The sequence below is a fragment of the Plecotus auritus genome (genome assembly GCF_963455305.1).
Source record: "Plecotus auritus genome assembly, chromosome: 5".
Classification (NCBI taxonomy): domain Eukaryota; kingdom Metazoa; phylum Chordata; class Mammalia; order Chiroptera; family Vespertilionidae; genus Plecotus; species Plecotus auritus.
Window position 1 is genome coordinate 156,186,956 of NC_137776.1, and position 20,854 is coordinate 156,207,809.

The 20,854-nt window shown below is 46.7% G+C and overlaps 2 protein-coding genes across 5 annotated transcripts; one reads left to right on the top strand and one right to left on the bottom strand.

Annotated features, from left to right (window-relative positions):
• Positions 1-71: 71 nt before the first annotated feature.
• RGP1 (RGP1 homolog, RAB6A GEF complex partner 1) lies at positions 72-7,013 on the top strand. Of its 4 annotated transcripts, none has more exons than XM_080669728.1 (9): positions 72-358; positions 751-885; positions 1,444-1,580; positions 1,860-1,943; positions 2,035-2,184; positions 2,462-2,608; positions 2,817-2,944; positions 3,136-3,325; positions 4,255-7,013. In XM_080669728.1, the coding sequence occupies exons 2-9, from the start codon at positions 770-772 to the stop codon at positions 4,476-4,478; spliced, it is 1,176 nt and encodes a 391-aa protein (XP_080525854.1). In that variant the 5' UTR covers positions 72-358; positions 751-769; the 3' UTR covers positions 4,479-7,013. The 4 variants fall into 4 exon arrangements, with proteins under 4 accessions (XP_080525854.1, XP_080525856.1, XP_080525855.1 ...); XM_080669729.1 differs by having other exon boundaries at positions 357-402; positions 4,255-5,025; XM_080669730.1 differs by lacking the exon at positions 2,035-2,184 and having other exon boundaries at positions 279-358; positions 4,255-5,025.
• MSMP (microseminoprotein, prostate associated) lies at positions 4,705-5,693 on the bottom strand (the record flags this gene model as incomplete). The annotated part of the gene is made up of 3 exons (XM_080669733.1): positions 4,705-4,885; positions 5,251-5,359; positions 5,564-5,693. 3 exons carry the CDS (start codon positions 5,691-5,693, stop codon positions 4,705-4,707), a joined length of 420 nt encoding a protein of 139 aa, XP_080525859.1.
• Positions 7,014-20,854: the final 13,841 nt, after the last annotated feature.

The window sequence follows — 20,854 nt, forward strand, 5'->3', positions numbered from 1 at the left end:
GCTAGCCCGGCCAAAGGGCGACTACTGGGCCAACGGAAAGGGGAGGGGCCGGCCCGCGAGGCACCGCCCCCGGCCGGCCTGGGCGCGCGCGGCAGCCTCCGCCTCGTCCCCGGGCCGCGGCACCAGGTCCCCCCGGGTTGGGCGCCGGGTCCCGCCGGCCGGGAACTGGACAGCGCCCGCGCCCAGGTGCCAGGCCGTGGGAAGGTGACCCACGGCGGCAGGACACGAACCCCTTCCGGTCCAGCCCGCCGGGCGCTTCCGGCAGGAAGGGGCTCGGTCCCGGGAGGGGGCCGAAGGGAAGTCCCGCCTCTACCGCGGACGCCGTCACTCACGGGGTCGGAACGGGAGGGGCGGACAGGTGAGAGCCTCTGTGCGCCGAGACCCGGGTTTCCACCTGGCGAGGTGCCTGGGCTGCGGGCGCCAGATGACGGGTGTCCGTGGTCTGGGGCTGGGACGTGGAGCCTTGAGGAAAGGGGGGCAGAGGCGGGGCTGGGGGTTTAGGGAGGCGGGGGACTAACCAGGTACTGAGAGAAGGGCGGGCAGCTGGGACCCGGAGCGACGCCCTCCGCCTGGGCAGCGCTGAGCCAGCTGGCCCCTACCTCCCATCCGTCTCCCCGCACCCAAAGGCAGGCGCTTCCCTCCGACACCGTGGTGCTGGCCGCCGGTCTTTTCCGTCCTCACCCCCAGGCTCCACGCAGACACTCCTCCCTGCCATGGGACTGACTTCTGACCCGCTTTGTTTCCTCCTAGGTCCGATTCAGGAGCTGACATGATCGAAGTAGTGGCAGAGCTGAGCCGAGGTCCTGTGTTTCTGGCGGGGGAGGCGCTGGAGTGTGTGGTGACTGTCACCAACCCTCTGCCCCCCACCGCCACTTCAGCATCCAGGTGGGAATGCTGGCACTGAAGAAGTGGTCCTCTGGGAGGAAGCCTGGTATCTACAGTGCTAAGCCAGAGCTCAGGTTGTCCTGTAGCTACACCACCACCTTCCTGCTCGTTGTGCTGTCATTGTAGCAGAGGCTGTTTAACAGATGGGGTTGACATAGCCCTCCACTCTCCTGTCCTCCCTCCTCCCCCATTCCCTTTACCCACAGTACACTTCTCTGTTTAGTGGTCTCTTTTTCTTTTTATTGAATTTATTGGTTAATAAAATTATATAGGTTTCAAGTATACAGTTCTATAATATCATCTGTATATTGTACAGTGTGCTCACTACCCAAAGTCAAGACTCCTTCTGCCACCATTTATCCCCTCTTTGCCCTCTTCTGCCTTCCCCACACCCCGCTTCCTTCTGGTAATAATGGTTTCTTTTTGGGGTCCTGGATTTCCTGTCCCTAAGACAGCACCTAACCATGTTGGTCTCTAGACAGTGTAGTAGGGCATTTGGGAGAGTTTTGGTGAGGTCAGGAACTCCCCGCTGATTGCCTCCCTTACTTCCTCCCATAGTGAGGCTCTGGCCTGGGCCAGTGCACAAATCCACTGCCAGTTCCATGCCAGTGAGAGTCGAGTAGCACTGCCTCCCCCAGACTCCAATCAGCCAGATGTTCAGCCTGAGAGCCAGACTGTCTTTCTACCACACCGAGGTTAGAGATGGGGCATTTGGTGGGAATGGGGTAATTGTCTCCGAAGGGTGACGTTTTACTTATTCCAGTGGGTCATTATAGTCTCCGTGCCTTGGGGATATGGGAGGATGCAATTGTTACTTTGGGGATGTAAGACTGTTGCTATCTCACAACAGGAAAAGAGGATAGCTTACTGTTGAGCTGTCATTTGTGGCAGTGCTTACTGCCCCCACCTGATGTGCTAGCCTCTTCCAGTACTGGACAATGGGGTCATTAAACTGCAATCTTTATCTTTTTTAGGTGAGAGGGGTCAGTGTATCCTTTCCACTCCACCAAAAATCCTATTCTGTGACCTGAGGCTAGACCCTGGGGAGTCCAAATCATGTAAGTGACTGTCTCCCGCCCCTTCTGAGATTCCCGGAGGGAGGACTTCTCTGGCTGCCTGTGGCTGCCCTGACTATTGCTTCCCAACCAGACTCCTACAGCGAAGTGCTACCCATAGAGGGACCACCCTCCTTTCGAGGTCAGTCAGTTAAGTATGTCTACAAATTGACCATTGGCTGCCAGCGTGTCAACTCACCCATCACTTTACTCAGGGTCCCTCTGAGGGTTCTTGTGCTGACTGGTAAGTAAGGGTTCCTGGAGGGAAGGGCTAGGGAAGAGCCTCACCAAAGCAGAAATGGGGTTTAGAGAGCTTGTGAGAGGGGCTGGAGGGAAGCTTCCTGGTCTTGGGGAAGGTGCGAGGGGGTTGTAGCAGGAGGGCTCTGGAGAAGAGGTTTAGATGTGTACCCCAGCCATGTCTCCTCTTACCTTCAGCCCTCTCAGGTTGGAGTCCAAAACCCAACTTCTACTCTTACCTCTGTTCCCTGCCAGCACTACTTCTCTGCTCATTTTCTTTCTAGGCCTTCAGGATGTCCGGTTTCCCCAGGATGAGGCTGTAGCCCCATCCAGTCCATTCTTGGAGGAGGATGAAGGTGGGAAGAAGGATACATGGCTAGCTGAGCTGGCTGGGGAGCGCCTCATGGCTGCCACATCCTGCCGCAGCCTCCGTGAGAATCCTTTCACCACTGTCCTACCCCCTTCTCCCCTCATAGTATTCCTGTCTCAGGGGCAAGTCCTCCTGACTGCCACATGCTTCTAGGATCCACTGATATCTCACCCAGATTATAAAGAAAAGCCCCACCTTTTGGCTGCTGGCTCCAAGTCCTAGACATTCTCCAGTGTGGACTCCAGGCTTACAGTGTCCTGTTTCCCCAGATCTATATAATATCAGTGATGGCCGAGGAAAAGTTGGGACATTTGGCATCTTCAAATCTGTATACAGACTTGGCGAGGACGTGGTGGGAACCTTAAACTTAGGGGAAGGAACTGTAGCTTGTTTGCAGGTGAGAAGGGAGAGGGGCTTATGGGACACTGGGCCTAAAGGGCTAGGGTAGCAGAAGGGCCTGCATAAAGAGGGGTGGTATGTATAAGGGGATAGTGGGGTCTCTGGTAAAGCAAGTTGAGGTTGGGCTGCCCTTTCACCTGGAGTCGGCAGTTCCCAATACCTGCTAGCACACACTTTTCTTGCTCCCAGTTTTCAGTAAGTTTGCAGACCGAGGAGCGTGTACAGCCTGAGTACCAGCGACGCCGCGGGGCAGGGGGTGCCCCCTCTGTGTCCCATGTGACTCATGCCCGGCACCAGGAGTCCTGCCTACATACAACCAGAACCAGCTTCTCCCTCCCCATCCCTCTCAGCTCCACCCCAGGCTTCTGCACCGCCATTGGTGAGACCCTGACCATTATCGGAGGTGGGGAGAGAGAGCAGAATACTGTTCTTAGGTACAATGTAATGGATCCTGATTCCTAACACTCAGACATACCCTGCATCCAATTTCTGACCCTTAACACTCTATTAGCTCTTCAACCTGTTTCCTAGAAGCACTGACCCCTTAATGCTTAACAGCTTTGGAGCTCTCCTTCCCTACCCATTCTCACAAGGACCTGTGATTACTGATCGCTGATTCCCTAGCCAGGGGTCCTCAAACTTTTTAAACAGGGGGCCAGTTCACTGTCCCTCAGACTGTTGGAGGGCCGGACTATAGTTAAAAAAGAACAACTATGAACAAATTCCTATGCGCACTGTGGGCTCGGGACGAGTCGGCTGCTAAGCAGGACAGGCAGCAGCACCTGGCGGGCCGGATAAATGTCCTCGGCGGCGGGCCGCAGTTTGAGGATGCCTGGGCCTAGCCCCTTTAGGCCAGTGGTCGGCAAACTGCGGCTCGCGAGCCACATGCGGCTCTGTTGACTAATGAGTTTGCCAACCACTGATCTATACTCTCAATTCCAATAATTACAGGCTATTGTTGTTCCTTGTGATTAAGCCCCTATCCCAGTGGTCGGCAAACTCATTAGTCTGTAACAGAGCGGCAAACTGCGGCTCGCAAGCCGCAGTTTGCCGACCACTGCTTTAGGCTATCAAATCTTGACTGTCTCACATTTGGGCTATTAGATTCTTGACATTGCTGTCCTTATTGTCACGTTCTGGTTAACACACTAGATTACTTCAAAAAAAAAACAACCCTTGATCCTAGCTCCCTGTCCTGTGCTTTCTCCCCCTCCTCCCAAATACAGGTTTTTGCTAATTTGCTAACCATACCCTGTCATTGGCTTTTAATTCTAGCTTTTAATGCCTCTGTCTATGTCTTTTTTCCAGTGTCCCTGAAGTGGCGATTGCATTTTGAATTTGTAACATCCCGAGAACCAGGTTTGGTGCTCCTACCTCCTATGGAACAGCCTGAGCCTGTCACCTGGACAGGGCCTGAACAAGTGCCTGTAGACACCTTCAGCTGGGACCTCCCCATCAAGGTGCTGCCCACAAGCCCGACCTTGGCTTCATATGCAGCCCCAGGCCCCAGTACCAGCACCATAACCATCTGAAACTGGCCCACCGCAGCACTACTTTCTTCAGGATCCTGAGAACTCAGCACCTGGACTCTAGTAGGGCCCATTTTTTTCCACCTGGGGCCCAGTGGCACGGACAATGAGAAGGAGACTTTCAGCTGTAGCATTAATTTATTTATTCAGAATAAATTGGCAGCTGCTAGTGGTTTCCCTGGAAGTGGCAGCAGCAGTGGGCAGTCAGCAGAAGGGTGATCAGTTGAGTTTAGCCGGAATGGGGAGCAGGAGCCCCAGGAACAGGGGTATTAGCCGAGCCCCACTCTGGGTCAGGCCCTCCCCCTTTGCAGGGCAGCCGAGGGTCAGATTTTTGTACCAGGGAGAATTGGCAGGTTCCTGCCTCCTGTCGTACCTCACACTCAGCAGGGAAGTCGATGGGATGCTGGGACCTGGGGACCCAAAGAATGGGGAAGGAGTCAGCACAGTGAAGGGCCACCTTTCCCTCCCCACATCCCCTTTCTCCCAGCAGTCCTTCCAGATCTTCCCTTAGTGCCCCTTTGGTCCCTCTAACTAAATTCTCACCTACCATAGTTGGATTCTTTTTCATTTCATAGCAGCAATATTTTCCTTCTAGTAGATCCACCCCTACCTCCCTCACTTTGTAGCCTGAAGCTTTCTCTCTCACACTCTTGTTACCTTCAGGTTCAGCCAGCCTCATACTGCTATTCTGTTCACTCTAACATGACAAATCTAGTCATGCCCTGGCCATCTCTCCCATCAGAGCCATTCTCTCTGGCCATTTTTGGTCACTCACGTGTCACAGCAGCCCACACCGACAGGATGCAGACAGGTGCAGTGGAAACAGTCCTTGCGGAGCCAAGACTCACCCAGGGTAAAATATTTCCCTTCATAGTGGCAGGGGGCTAGGGAAGAACAGGAAATGTTAGTGTATAGGGGAGCGGTGGCGGCAGATAGAATCATCCTGGAGTAGGAGAGAGCTAAGGGCACACTCTTCCCATATTTAGTCTTTCCTATTTCTGAGTGACCCCGGATCATCTCTAAGCCCCCCTCCAACCAGTGAATGCCCTCTTCTCCTTTTCCTTTCCTAATGCCTCACCCAGCGTTACCTTGAGCTTGGAAGTAGCATTTGCTGTGGACTCCTGGGTGCTGAAGGAGCAGAGATACCACCAAGCAGATGATCCCCCAGCCTCGCAGGATCCCCTTAGCCTGTCCAGTCCAGAGCATCCTTAGGGCCATTCCTGGAGCACAGCCCTTTTGGACTCTCTTGGCTTCTGGTCAGGCTACTCCGGTCTTGTCTCCTTGGCTTTTCTTTGTTTCTCTCCTTGAGTCTTAGTGTCTGTCTTTTCCCCTGGGCTCCTGTCTCACACCATCTCCGTGCCCTCTGCTCTCACAGGCTTGGAGATGTTTATAAAGTGAGGACCCTGGCCCCCTGCTGAGTAGAGCTGGAAAAGCTGTAACTCTGTTTCCTGGGGTGAGGGCATGAAAACAAGAGGTCCAGCTTTAACAAGCTGTGAGAGCTGATTCATGCCCCTGCACAGCTAGGGGGAGGGAGGTGGCCATGGAAGGGGCACTGGACTGGGCACTCCCCCAACAAGGAGGTGGGAGGGGTGAGGGCCCCCAGGTGGTCCCCAGATCTCTTCTCTGACCTGGAGAGAAGGAAGCATTCCACCATCTCCCACCCCAGCCCACAATACCACACACACTCTCTCCAGGGTGGCTATGCTGGGATCCCTGCCTGGACCGGAGGGAGGCATTTCCTGGGGATGGCTAATCCTGTGCCCCAGCCAAACCGGGGAGCTGCTGTAGGGTGCGACGGCCAGAGGCTCCAGGAGAGCAAACAGGCACCTGGAGTGGAGAACGTTTCTCTCAGACCCTAGGGCAGGGTCTCCCTGAAGTACCCTAGAGACATGGCTGCCCCTCAGAGAGGGGGGTCAGGAGGTAGGTTGTCTCTTTTCCACAGGCATCCAGAGATGGGTTCTCCATTGTTCATCACCCAAACATACAGCAGATACACGGTCTCCCCGACTGGGGTGGTTCTTTCAGAGGAACATATCCTCCAAATGCTCTATCGTATGAGCCACCCCAGTTTCCCAGAGGTGCCCCTCTCTCCTGTATGTTATGGAGGACTTAGGAATTCATCCCTTGACATCCTCTTTTGGGTTTCCTGCAGGTTGTGGAGAACCCAAGATGGGTGGTTAAGAGCAAAGGTTGCAGAGTCAGACTACTTGGATTCAAATCCTGACTCCACTTAAGAACTATGTGACTTTTGGCAAGTTACTTCACCTCTCTAAACCTGTTTCCTTATCTATAAATTGGGATAGTACTACTCATAGGGTTGCTAAGAATATTAAATGGGATAATGCATGTTATCTGTCCCCAGCACATAGCCCTCAGAAAATATTAGCTACTGAGGTTGGCGCTATAGCTCAGAGACAAAATGGGTAGATACTCCTCTAAATGACATTGAGCTTCTGCTAGCGCCATAGATTTGTGTCCCTCTCACACTCGTGCTCCATGTCATCCCTACCACCTCCTTAAAAAACTACCTCCAGGAGCATTTTGGTTTTGGTCTTTGTATCTTTGAAATTCTAAGTGTTTGGTTTGAGCACCAGTGTTGCTGATAAAACTGATTTCCCTGGGCCAGTACCTTCACTTCTACCCCGGGAAGAGAGATTTTCTTATCCCACCAGCTTCCTTAGTACTCCTGCTTTTTCTTATGGATTTTGATCCATTTCTTCCCATCCTCACTCATGCAGACTCTCACGTTCTCCTTTCTGATCACTCTAATGCTGGCTATCTCTTTGGTACTAATGTCCTCTGGCTAAACTAGATTTCTTTCATTTTTCTACACGCCACAGGCTCCTATTCCAGGTATTCCCCTCCTACCTACAGGGCCAGTCACTTTGGCATGTATTTTATTTTTCCACCCAGGTCTCCAGTCCCATTTACTCCGAGACTCCCCGTCACCCAGTGGGTCAGATACAACTACTCTGGCTGACTTGTAGAAGGTTACCCTGTCTCTCACCTCTTCACTATTCAGAAGCAACTCATCAGTCCACCTCAAACTCCCTCTGTCTTCTTCCAAGGAGACAGCTTAGGTGGAAGGAGATGCAGACTGTACCACACATTCACCTTCATCAGGGCTGATAGCCTGTCCACTGTTGAGGAGTGCCAAGGGAGAGAAGGAACTTCATGGTTGAAGCAGGGTGCCCTGATGTAAGCTGACGTGTGGGAGGCATGGCCTTGCACTGCTCCCTGGGCTGGAGCAGGTGGATTGGAAGGCCTGTCTCCCACAAGGGCCCAGCAGCCTGGTCAGTGGTCAAGAGCTCTGCTGCTGCCTTTCTGCGGGAGGGGCACTAGCTGACACCTGAAGTCTGGGCCATAGGCTACCTTCTGCTCTTGCAGCCTGGAGCCAGCCTAATAGGGCTGCGCTAGTGGAGAGCTAGAGAGCATGCAGGTGGTGGCGGTGATGCTGGAAGGCGAAGGGGGCCCCCAAGGAAATTGGCATTGATGGGGGCGGGGGGGGGGTGGCGGTGGTCATGGGGACAGAAGTGAGAACTGTCTGTAATGAAGATGAGGTAGGAGTAGGGGGCTTCTGGGAAGAAAGGTTGAGGCTGGGCCAAGATCCCTCTCCCAGAGTTGGGGAGTGGCGGGGGAGGTGTTGGTTGAATCCATTTGCATGTCTGTTGGGGTGTGTGTGCGTGCCCATCTGTGTAGGTTCTTGGGGCTAGAGGCCTAGCTTCTGAGGGTGTGTGTGTGTATGTGTGTAGGAGTGTTAGTAATTAGTGCTCAACCCCGTGATTCCTGCGGCCTCGGAGATGCCAGTTGAGGGGGCGCCTCGGTTGGCGCGAGGGCGTTTGGCGCGCGCCGCCAGCGCGGGGACAGAAAACATCCGCCGGAGGCCCGGCCGGGCAGCGCTCCAGCAGCACCGGGCAGGTGCGCGCGGTGAGGAAGTGAGCGCATTCCGGCCCCCCAGCCGCCGGCCAGCCCTCCGGTGAGTCACCGCTGACCCCCACCGCCTTGGCCGGATAGGAAGGATTGGCTGCGGCCGCGGGGAGATTTGGGGAACCGGAGTTCCAGAGGGGTGGCTGCGGGGAGCCCCGGGAGGGTGGTGGAAGCACTGAGAGAGTTGGGGAGTAGGGAGGGGGTGCTGAATGTCCAGGTTCTGCTTTCGCCCCAGGTGGGAAAGTCCTAACAGAGGCCGAGTGCAGAGCTTGTGCCTGAGTGGAGGCAGGCAGGAGCGAGCCCCTGGGAGAACGTCCTGGAAAAGGGAGAAGGCCCTCGCGTGGGGAGGGAAAGGGAGAATCCGAGTCCGGGAGGCCCAGAAAGGTAGGGAGGGTTGCAGGGCTGCGGAGACGCAATGAGGACGGGCGAGCTGCAGGATGACACCTCGCCAGTGTAGGCCTTGGCCAGCCAGAGCCTGTAGGTGGAAGGAGACTGCCATGTCAGGTAGGCAGGTGGGGATGGCCAACCCCTAGAGAGAGAAGATTGGTCAGGAGGCCTGTGCACTGGGAGAGTGAAGAGTAGGTTTAGGGAGTAGGGGAGTTAAGGTTATTTGGGTACAGTTGTGGCTATGTCATTAAAGGCTTAAAAAATGTATACACACACCAACACACACACACACACCAACACACACACACACACACACACACACACACACTTTTATTGATTTCAGAGAGGGAGAGAGAGATGGGAACATCAATGATGAGAGAGAATCACTGATCAGCATGTGCACCTACCAGGAATCCAATGGTGACCTCCTGGTTCATAGGCTCAACCTCTGAGCCAGGCCAGCCCAGCTCATTAAAGGCTTTGAATGCAGGTGTGAGGAATTTGGTTTTGTTCTCTGAGTAGGAAGATTAGTGAGTGGCTTAAAGGCAAGGTTATTTGTATCTAGCTTTATTGCCTGCCATTAAGTCTTCCTAAAAAAAAAAAAAAAGGACATTGATTTGCAACTTTTTAGTTATTTTAAATTACATGACTATATTTATCAAACAACTTAAATCTGTTGACTTTTTTTAATAATTGAAAAATTTGACTCAGTATTTGATTTGAAATCCAAAGTGAAGCTATCAAGATGTTATATAGTGTTGAGTCTTCCTTTGTCTTGCCTCCATTTCCCCCTCGCTGATTTGACTGAATTCCATGTCTTTAATGTCTCCATTTTCTATATCAAGTAGCATAGCCCTTCTAGTTTTCCTCTCTCTCATATTATAGTCTTTATTTTTAACCTTAATTTTTTTTTCTGTTCAGTCCTTTAACCTGCCCTATGTATCCTGAACCAAGTAAAACATTTCTTGGGATGGAGGCACTGGGCTGCAGTGTACAGACAAGTAACTCAGCTTTACCATATATGTTAGGTTACATACTATCTTTTATGTCTTTGTATGTAGCTACAAAGTTTCTATATTTACCCAGTGACTGATAAAGAGAGAAAGCTAAAGCAGTTTTTAAAAATATATATATATTTTTATTGATTTCAAATAGGAAGGGAGCAGGGAGAGAGAGAGAAACATCAATGATGAGAATCATTAATTGGCTGCCTCCTGCATGCCCTCTACGGGGGATCAAGACCACAACCAGGCACGTGCCCTTGACTGGAATCGAACCCGGGACCCGTCCATCCCTAGGCTGTGCTCTATGCACTGAGCCAAAGCAACTAGGACCTAAAGCAGTCTTATTCATGACAGTATTTCTACAGCATAGCTATAAAGTCTAATTTCTCTTCTAAAACCAGTTCTAAAATGGTATTTGGTATTTGTCTCAGAAACTCATTCTAATTCTATTATGGTCTTTATAATTCTATTATGGTCTTTATCTTGGGCCAATGGCAATTATAAGGATTAGGATCTTTATAATTTATTTTTAAGATTCTTAAACCCTGCAGTTGCCTTTGGCCCCAAACAAGAAAATCTGGGTCAATTAATTAAAAAAAAAAAATCCCACTTTGAGCCCAGTTGCTTTCTCCTGTGCTGTTTCAGCTCCAGCCCTACCTTATTCCCAGTGGCCTTTGCCTTCATTCCTTCTTTGCTCTGCTGGGCATCTTTTAAGGAAAACTTCACACCAACTTCCTCTACTATAAATTCTCCCTCCCCTCAGCTCTACACTTCTCTTTGCCAACATACACCACCGCTTCTTCAGTGAATTTTTTTTAAGCTACAGCCCTTTCTGGCTCTTTTCCAGCTTTAACACTCTCTTGTTGAACTCTTTTTCTCTCCTTTCTCTTTGGGAAGACTTCCGATTTTTAAAAGGTAATGCTTTATTTATTCTGCATGATCCACTTCTATCTTTTTTGCTCTTCTATCACTTTTTTCTTATTCTGGATTGTTTGTAAATTCTGTCATGCTTGCTTTCACCAAGGCTTTGGCCTTCCCTTTGTGATTAAACAGTCTTCTAGCTATTGCAAAAGATGCTTATGTTTCCTATTTTTCCTATAAGAAAAAAGTTTTCAAATTCACATCTACTTCAGTCTCTTTTTCCCACATTCTGCATCCAGAAGCATGGCCATTATTATAAAATCAACTGAAGCCTGATGTTGGGCAGGGCACTGTATAATGAACTTCATAATCTTAGTGTCAGATTCCTAAATGCTTGCCAATAATAGATGTTTTCATGTGTATGAATAAACGTTCTCATGTACACACACAGGCTAAAATGCACAGATAATAGAACCATAAGTATATGAATATGGCCCTGGCTGGTGTGGCTCAGTTGGGCGTCATCCTGTGCACCAAGAGGTCACTGGTGTGATTCCTGGTCCACGCATGATCCCCAGTGGGGGTCCTGCAGAAGGTAGCTGATGAGTATTTCTCTTCCTCTCCCTCTCAAATCAATTAAAAAAAAATAGTGGTGTCTGGGCCAATCTCCAGAGACTCTATTTAAAAAAAAAAAAAAGAATATGAATATGTGTTTAGTATATTACATTATAATCAGATCAAATATATTTTAGGGTGAAAGATGAGGATGGGTAAGTTTATAGCTAGGACAGAAGTTTAAGAGCCAGCACCGTTTGGCGTTCTGTATTCAGACTGGAGAAGGATGAGAGGAGAGTCATTCCTGTGAAGATGAAGAGACTTCATGAAAGAGGCTGTGTTTCAGGAGCCGAGAGAGACTTGTAAGGCTGTGATGAATGGTAGCTGGAAGGGATGGAGGGGCCAGAGTTTCAAGAACATACAGTTGCTGTACCCAAACAGCCCGGTGTTCTCTCTGGCAGAGAATATAAAAGATGCTATGGTTGTAGTTTGGATTTTGACTATAGTTACGTTACTATTAATAACCCATATTGAAGTTTTCCTACCCCACCTCTTACCACTGGAACCATTCTCACCAAATTTTTCTGTGTTTTTTTTTTTTCTGCTTGCACTCATAATTAACCGCCCCCTAATTTAACTGAATTTCCAATTTGCTTTTATTTTGCCTGTCTTCTCCACAGTCTGCTGATTGCAGTAGTGACTTTTAAAATTCCATTTATGAGACTCACTTTTATCTCATTTATAAATTGCTGTTTTCTTAAAATTATAGACTCAAACTAAATAGGCAGAATGCATCTAGTTCCTATCGCTGAAAGATGACCAAGTAGGTTTTGCTTGATTGTCTCCACTGAAAGGAATGCGTTACTTCCTCCTGCAGTGGGGGCTGCCAGTTCTACTGCTATCTAGCTTTAGTTATCTCATATTTTCCCTTAGTTTTGCTTTTTAAAACAATATAGAAGTCTTTCTTTTCGGTGTGGCAACTCTTTAAAGATTTGAAAAGGATTTGTTTTTTGTCTGTGTTTTCCCCCCTCCAGCATGTCCAGTAGAATTTTCTGCACTGATGGAAATGTTCCCTGCCTGTCCTGTCTAATCATTAGCCACCAGCCCCTTGGAAATGTGGCTAGCGTGAGGTGACTACGAAACAGAATTCTAATTTTACTTAATTTTAGTTATTTAAATTTAAATAGCCAGATGAGGTGAGTGACTCTTGTGTTAGCCAGCTCTGAAAACTCTGGAACTTAGTACTTTGTCACAGGGCTGTCTTTTAGCTGTCCCAAAAAACCTTACGGTCACCTCAAACAGGGCAAACACGCACAACTGGGCTCTTGTTCTGTTTGGAGGCCAGTCTTACATGTTGTCACAACCTAGAAAAAAACACAGACCTAACCTCTAGAGTCCTGATAGTATCAGTTTTTAAAAATATATATATTTTTATTGATTTCAGAGAGGAAGGGAGAGGGAGAGAGAGAGAGAGAGAAACATCAGTGATAAGAGAGAAGCATGGATTGGCTGCCTCCTGCACTCCCAGCTAGGGATGGAGCCTGCAACACAGGCATGTGCCCTGATCAGGAATTGAACTGTGACCGCCTGGTTCACAGGTCGACGTTCAACCCCTGAGCCATGCCAACGGGCGACAGTGTCAGTTTTTTATTGATGCTTTCTTAGGAGGGGTAAAAGATGAAGGTTTTACATCATTTTCCATAACTCAAAGCAAAATTTTAAAAATTCCTTATTCAATCTCTCTCTTTCCCTAAAAGAAAGAGCCCCTAAAGTTTCTCTCTATAATGGCTGCCAAATCCCTCCCTTCTCTTGTCTCTTTTTTCTCACAAACAACTTCTCTCCTCTTTGAACCTTACTCCTCCATTCTCTGTGAGCACCCGTCTGTCCTCTTCTCTTTCGAGGAGAGCCCTTAGGTGTTTCTCCAGCGCCTCTTCCCTTTTATTATCTCAGTAAATCCAGGGAACTTACTCGTCTTTCTTGGGGGTGATTGTGGCTAGAAGGTCATGCGGTAAATAACTTCTTTTTTTTCCCTCTCACATAATTCTTGATCTCCTTCTAGAAGTCCTCTCATTTTCTTTTCTTATCATTGCTGAACAGTCTTCGCATTCTTTTGCAGAAGTTTCTCTAACATCTTTTCATTCCAGATCTATGCTTAACAGGTCCTAAAGCTACTTCTTCACAGTTCCTTTATCTACTTGTCTTTTAAAATTATTTTGTTTATATATTATTTTTAATAAGCTTATCACCTCTTGACCAGTCTTCTACATTGTATAGGCTGCCTCCACCGGGGGAGCAGCATTCATTTCCCACTGCTGTCACCCATTGTCCTCCTTCCCTTGATTCCCTTCTCTGCTCACCATTGTTGTCCATGCATCCCTCCCTTTACTGTCTGTTCTTCTCATCTCCTCCTTGTCCATATTTTTAATAATGTTCACTATTTTTTAAAAATCATTTTTGGGTTCTCATTTTTTCCAGGGGATCTCTCATAAGTCTCTGTACTGCGACATAAAACTGCATGTAGCATTGATCTCTGTGGATTGGGGGTGATGGGATTGAGGGGCAGAATATCCTCTCAACCACGGCATAATGTTGTGGGCTGGATAATCTTTTGTTGGGGAGGAGAGACTATCCTGTGCACTGCAGGATGTTTAGCAGCACCCCAGCCTCTACCCACTAGACATCAGAGGTACCTTCTTCATTGTGACAACCCAAAGTATCTCCAGACATTGCCAGATGTGCCCTGGAGGGCAACATTTCCCCCCTCTCACCTCTTGTTGAGAACTACTGTTCTAGAATATCACCTTTCTGAAGTTGATAAATGGTTATACTTTTTCTTCCCAATTTGTGATTTGTTTGCTTAGCCTAGATTTTTAAAAGTGTGGTCTTTGTCTACTTGGTAGGAGGGAGCCTCTTAAAATTGCAGGTTCCTGATCTCATCCGAGGCCTACTGAATCAGAAATTCTGGAAGTGGAATCTGGAAATAAAATTTTTACAAGACAGTACCCCCAGGCCCTTCCCAAACAGGTAATTCTTATGCCCTGGGCTTGACCCTCCTGTGGTATAACTGCTACATTACCCACATTTTTTTCCTGCAGGTCTTCCTGGTGCTCCAGCTTTGCTTCCGCTCTTGGCCTCATGATGCCAACACAAATAGGGAGGCCTCAGGTTACCCGGACAACTGGAGCACAGGAAACCGTAAAAGTGCAGCCCTCCCACAAGGAATCAGACTGTGGCCATTCCCGCTTGCTTTCACCGTAGGGACTCGGTCATACTTCCTACTCCCCATTCTCCAACTACACAGTATGGCAGATACCTAGGCCCAAGTCACAAACCCTGATTTTGCAGACCTAGTAGTGGAATATGGAATGAATGGGATGAAGAAAGGTGAATGAAAGATAAATATCACATGATCTCACTCATATGTGGGATATAATGATCAACATAATTTGATGAACAAGAGTAGATCCAGAGACAAATGGTAGGGGAGGGGTGGGGTTAGAGAGCAACCAAAGGACTTGTATGCATGCATATTAGCATAACCAATGGACACAGACACTGGGGTGGTGGGGACTTGCCCGGGGTGGGAATGGCTGGGGGGTGGGGGGGTCAATTGGGGAAAAAGAAGACATATGTAAAACTTTAGACAATAAAAAGAAGGTGAATGAAGCTTTTTCACATTGATAGTCCATGTTACCTGGATGATAATTGAGTTTTGTACTGGTGAGAATTATATTCCCCTGAAAGTTGATAAGATTATGAGCTGTAGAGTCACTTATACTTGCTTCATTGGACCTTGAGTCTTGGATCTCTTTGTATTCCTGGCTAGATGTTTTTACAATTTGCTTTGGGTCAAAGATTTAGCAATCTATTTCTGATACACTGGGAGCAGTGTATGTTTAGCAAGAAAAGAATAGTCAACGTATAATGGATTTGGGTTCTATTTACTCTTCATTACGAAACTAGACATTTAAAGGAAGATTATTTAATATGTCATAAGCGTACGTCATAAGCGTCTATAGATGCAAGCGGCAGACTTTTTTAAGTTAAATTCAAAATATTGTGGCAGTTAACTGGTTAAATCCACAAGTAAATGAAAATCTACTTGCATTTAGATGCTTAGAAACTGTTGAATTGATCCAAAACCAGAGTAGGCCACCTCCGTGGACCATGCATAGCAGGTCAGAGCAAGAGAGAATCGAGGTTGATAAGGCAGACTTGATAGCTCTTTTCAAACAGTTGAAAGACTGTCCTGTGGAAGGGGTTAGATTTATTTGGTTTGGTTCAAGAGGTGGAATACAGACCTTTATTTCAGATGATAGTGATGGGGGACAGAATTTGGCTTAATAAGGAAGAACATTTTAGTTAGAGGACCTCAAATTGGAATGAGCTGATGTTAGGCAATGAATTATTTGTGACTGAATTGTTTATATAGAGGTTAGATTATCATTTGCACAAGGTTTGGACGAGATTTTGGACATTAATTTGAGTTTGGTCTATAAAGGGAAGCAGGCAAATTTATTGGAAGTCAGTTCACCCTTTCTATTATATGATTTTGTGGCAGGTATTAAAGTCATTACTATTTTCCTGGGTACCTCTCTTTGCTAATTTGACCCCCTTGAGTCATTGAATATTAGAGCTGAGAGTGGAGTCTTTAGAGATTTATCAAATGTAGTCCTCTGGCGATTCCTCAAGAATGCCTCAAGGGCGGCTGAGAGGTGAAATTAAGGATAGCTGGCGCTATTAGCCGGTTAGCCATGCTTCTGTAAGAACAATCTTGCTTTGAAAAGTTTTTTCCAGGAAAAAAAAAATAGAGTTCTGAAAAATAATCTTAGAGGCCACAGTATTCCAAGTTCTTCATTTTATTGACAGGCAAACTGAGATATGGAGCAGAGAAGTGCCTTGCCAAAAGGTCACATAGCTAATAAATTTCACAGTTGGAATTCAAATCCAGCTTTTTAAATTCCAATTATTTGTTGTTTTTTCCTCCCTCTACTAGTCTACCTTCTTATAATTCAGTAAAAGTTTCTCTCCATTTCACTGGCCACAACTATAGTCCAGAATTTTATTTGTTCAGCTCTACTATTTCCTATTCATCACTGAGCTAGTCTCCCTGTTATCCAATCTCTCCTCCTTCTGGTCTATATCATATACACTGTTGCCATGTTATTCTTCATGAAACATTGTCTTCATCATGAGATTTCCCTGCTTAAGAACCTTCTCCATATTGCTGAAAAGAACTTTTCAGCCTGACACATTGTTAACATTCTTTAGGATCTTCATTGTTCAGCTAAGCTGAGCCCAAATCCATCCTATTATGGGTAATTAATGGGCCATATAATAGTGAGTCCCACCCTACCGCTAGACTCCAACTTTGGCAGAATTTTTATGTGTACAGTTTTAATCAGGGATGATGAGAAGATACAAAAGAAATAGAAGACTAGAAAAAAATAGATCAGATCTCATTAAAAAAGTTGCATAACAATGTTTTATATAATCCTATTTGTAGTACACATACATTAAAAAAAAAACCAAGAATGAGATGTATAGATATTTGAAGAAAACACACCAAATTGATAACAGACCTTTGATGATGTGGATTGAGAAAGGAAAGGGGTTGGGGAGGAATAAAAAATATATTAAAAAATATTTCTTCCCAGTCTATGGCTTGGCTTTTTATTTTTAATGATTTTTAAAAAGTGAGTATTTCAGTCTCATCGTGGCTTCTTCTATATTGCCTTTTTATTTTCTTTATGGTGTCTTTTGAAGAGCATAAGTTTTAAATTTTTGTGAAATCCAATTTTTTCCTTCTTTCTTGTATGGCTATTGCTTTTTGTGCCCTACATAAGAAATATTTGCTTACACCAAAGTGACAAAGGTTTTCTCCTGTGTTTTCTTCTAGCTTTTATGTGTGAGTCCTTTTATGTTTATGATTCATTTTGATCATTTTTTTAACTTCCTCCTCACAGCACAACAGGTGCAATAGGAAAAGACGAATCTGAAATGAAGATTACCTCTCTCAAAAGAGACATGGTAGGATATACTAGTAAACATTAGCCTTTTCTGTGTATTGTCTTCATCTACTATTTATTGAGTATTAACGATTCATTAGTAAAATATATATCAGTCACCTACTGGATCAGGCGCTGGCAATACAGTGAGGAAAACACTAGACAATGTCCTTGCTCCATGGAGTTTACATTTTAATGGGAGTGGTTGTGTATTAGTGAACATCCCATTGTGTGATTGGCAAAGTCAAGAAAATGTTATTGTGATTCCTCAATTGGAGGAAGAATTTCAGTTCCTTGGCAAACTACTTTATCTTCCTGTATGATAGAGCAGGAAGACCCTTTTTCCACAAAGGGTCACTGATTTGTTGAGAAAAGGGACTCAGGCTATATATAGTCAGCTACAGTGCAATGTGGGGAGTGGCATCATAGAACAGGGTGGAAAATCATAGTAAGTGAGCTCATGCTTCTGTTACTGTTGAGGAATAGTGACCAGACTTAATGCTCTCTTTAAAAAAACACAACAACTTTTTATTAATTTCAGAGAAGGAGGAAGAGGGAGAGAAAGATAGAAACATCAATGATGAGAGAGAATCATTGATTGGCGGCCTCCTGTACACACCCGACTTCGGATCGAGCCTGCAACCCAGGCATGTGCCCTGATTGGGAATCGGACCACCACCTCCTAGTTCATAGGTCGACGCTCAACCACAGAGCCACACCAGCTGGGCTCTTCTCTTTTTTAAAAATAATCTTTCCTTTTTTTTTCAAATTATAAGAGAAAGTTTATTATGTATGTATGTATGTATTTTAATCCTCACCCGAGGATATTTTTCCACTGATGCTTATTTCCACCAATATCTCATATTTGCTTTTTTTAGGGAGAGTGGAAGAGAGGGAAAGACAGAGATATATCGATGTGAGAGAAGAACATTGATTGGTTGCCTCCTGCACAAGCCTCGAGGGCTCGGGCGGGGAGGGGGAGCCTGCAATCAAGGTATGTGCCCTTGGAATCGAACTCGGGACCCTTTGGTCTGCAGGCCATTGCTCTGTCCACTGAGCCAAACTGGCTAGGGCAGTACTCTCTTCTTTAAGCAAAAATAATTCGTTTTTTGTTCCAATCCCATTTTTTTTTTTTATATATATTTTATTGATTTTTTACAGAGAGGAAGGAAGAGTGATAGATAGTCAGAAACATCGATGAGAGAGAAACATCGACCAGCTGCCTCCTGCACACCTCCCACTGGGGATGTGCCCGCAACCAAGTTACATGCCCTTGACCGGAATCGAACCTGGGACCTTTCAGTCCGCAGGCCGATGCTCTATCCACTGAGCCAAACCGGTTTTGGCTCAATCCCATTTTTGATATCTTTTTTTTTTCCCCCAAAAGAGTTCACTGACAGTATCTTCAGAGCACTGCTAGGCCTTTTTTCTGGTGGCCAGAGCACCAGCTATCTCTAGAGCTAACCATTCACATTTTCTTCAAAACAAGTCATGCTCTGTGTTACTGATACCACCTTTCCTCAAGCCACGTCAAGTATCAGTAATAAGTGCTATTTACTGTGAATCTTTATAAACCAGTGTTAATATTAAGTAACCAGGTAAATGATGTTAATTCAGAGCAGGGTAAGACCACTATAGCCTAGGTGACTTGCATAGACGAAATAAAGCTTGAACTAATTCTGAGATACGAGTAGGATTTTGATAGATACAAATAAAGAGGGCAGATTAATTTGGATTGATGGATTTGAAGAAGAAGAAATTAACAATTATTCCTGGGGTGGCTCCCCTATCATCTATCCAGAGCAGACATTATTAGTCGATCATGCACTCATTCTTGCTGAGCGTGGGCACGGACTGGTAAGCCTGGAACTAGATATAGGAGGAAAATGTAGACTTTAAATGGAGAGATATTTTGAAAGAGGCATCAGAGAGACTTCTGGAAAATGTCTGACCCTGGAGGTCAAGATGTGGGGCATTTTCACGTGCACCGGGGAAGCCCTTGGTGCAGAGACTACAGGAACAGTTTCTGTTGCATATGTGCTCAGTACACAGACATCGGAGAGGTGTGATCGGCATCACAAGCAGACTCAGAAAAATAATGCCAGGGGAAGACAGTGCAATGTATTCTACCACAGGGCACCACTCAGGCTATTGTTAGCCTGAGAGGGATCCTAGAGTTATACCAGCTACAGAGCTGGGCCATGATTGCCAGCAATGTAAGCAGCAAACAGGGCAAAGAAACATTGCCCTGGGTATAGGAGGCCAGAGGACCACTTGCTCAAGTTCAACTCTTTCCTGTTTCCCCTCGTACATCCAGATCCATCTCAGGCAGAGAAGCAGGAGAGAGGCAGCGATCTGAGAGACCAAGGAATTTTTATTCAAGAGAGTCTGAGCAGTGCCTTAAAGACTGTTTAAATGATCAGGTCAGACTATGTTAAACGGATCTGAGGACTTCTGAAAGGTGTGGTATCAGCAACTGTGAAGATGTAGTAGACCTTTAGGTGAGTATCGGGTACCAGTTAACTCAGACCATCTCTGATGAGGTAAGGCAAGAATGATGCAGGCCTGTGTACCTGTTTCCGTCTGAGGTAAGTTAGGATAGATGCCAGAGGCATGTGGCCTAGCTGAGCAGGTAGCTCAGTGCATGCAGCCGCAGGGGGACTGCTTACTCATGTGTGCCTGCCTCAGCACCAAGTGTCCCAGCACCGGCCACACCCATTGCCAAGGAAGAACCATGTGGTTGAAACCCATCCACCATACCTGACCCTGTCAAACCTGTGAGGACAGATTCTTGTGGTCTGCTACTTCTGTCAGCACCCACCTTTTAAAAAAAATCTGTGTTAAATTTTGAGAGAGAGAAACATTGATGTGAGAGAGAAACATCGATCAGTTGCCTCCCACATGTGCCAGCAACTTGGGTATGTGCCCTGACCAGGACTAGAACGTGCCACCTTTTGATGAATGGGTCAGTGCTCCAATGAACTGAGCCACACCGGCCGGGGCTGTTGGCACCCACTTTTATTTCTCCTCATCTGGAGCTTTCTACCATATGCTTTTGTGCTTGCCAGGATTAGTCAGAAATTAACCAAAAATTGCTGTCTTTCTATTCCAAAAATCTGTAACCTTTATGTTCTGAGTACTGGATGCCAACGGGTGCCTGTCACCCTTATCTTATTTCAGGACCTCTGACGAACATACCCTAAGTATAAAGAATGAGTTTGCAAGCCCAGTGGTGTCTTGCAATTCCTACACAGGAGAAGCTTAAGGGCAGAAATCTGATTGGAAGGGGCGGGAGGCAGATTTGTCTCGAAGGTGAGTCCACAGAGTAATGTGATTTGCTGACTAGGACTGACCACCAGAAAAGTAAAACATATGTGGTTAATAAAGATATGTACTTTGTTGCCTGACTGGTGTGGTTCAGTTGTTGAGCATCAACCTAGGAACCAAGAGGGCACAGTTCGATTCCGGGTCAGGGCACATGCGCAGATTTCGGGCTTGATCCCCAGTGGGGGTCGTGCAGGAGGTAGTTGATCAATGATGTTTGTCTCTCATCGATGTTTCTATCTCTATATCCCTAAAAATCCTCTCTCTAAAAATCAATTAAAAACATATTTAGGAGAAAATATGTACTTTATTC

Bases quoted from the DNA above. Each gene is read 5' to 3' on its own strand.
- RGP1 (XM_080669728.1), top strand. From the start codon at position 770: ATGATCGAAGTAGTGGCAGAGCTGAGCCGAGGTCCTGTGTTTCTGGCG. The intron at 886-1,443 runs GTGGGAATGCTG...TTCCTCCCATAG, and splicing joins ACCGCCACTTCAGCATCCAG to TGAGGCTCTGGCCTGGGCCA. The intron at 2,609-2,816 runs GTGAGAATCCTT...CTGTTTCCCCAG, and splicing joins CACATCCTGCCGCAGCCTCC to ATCTATATAATATCAGTGAT.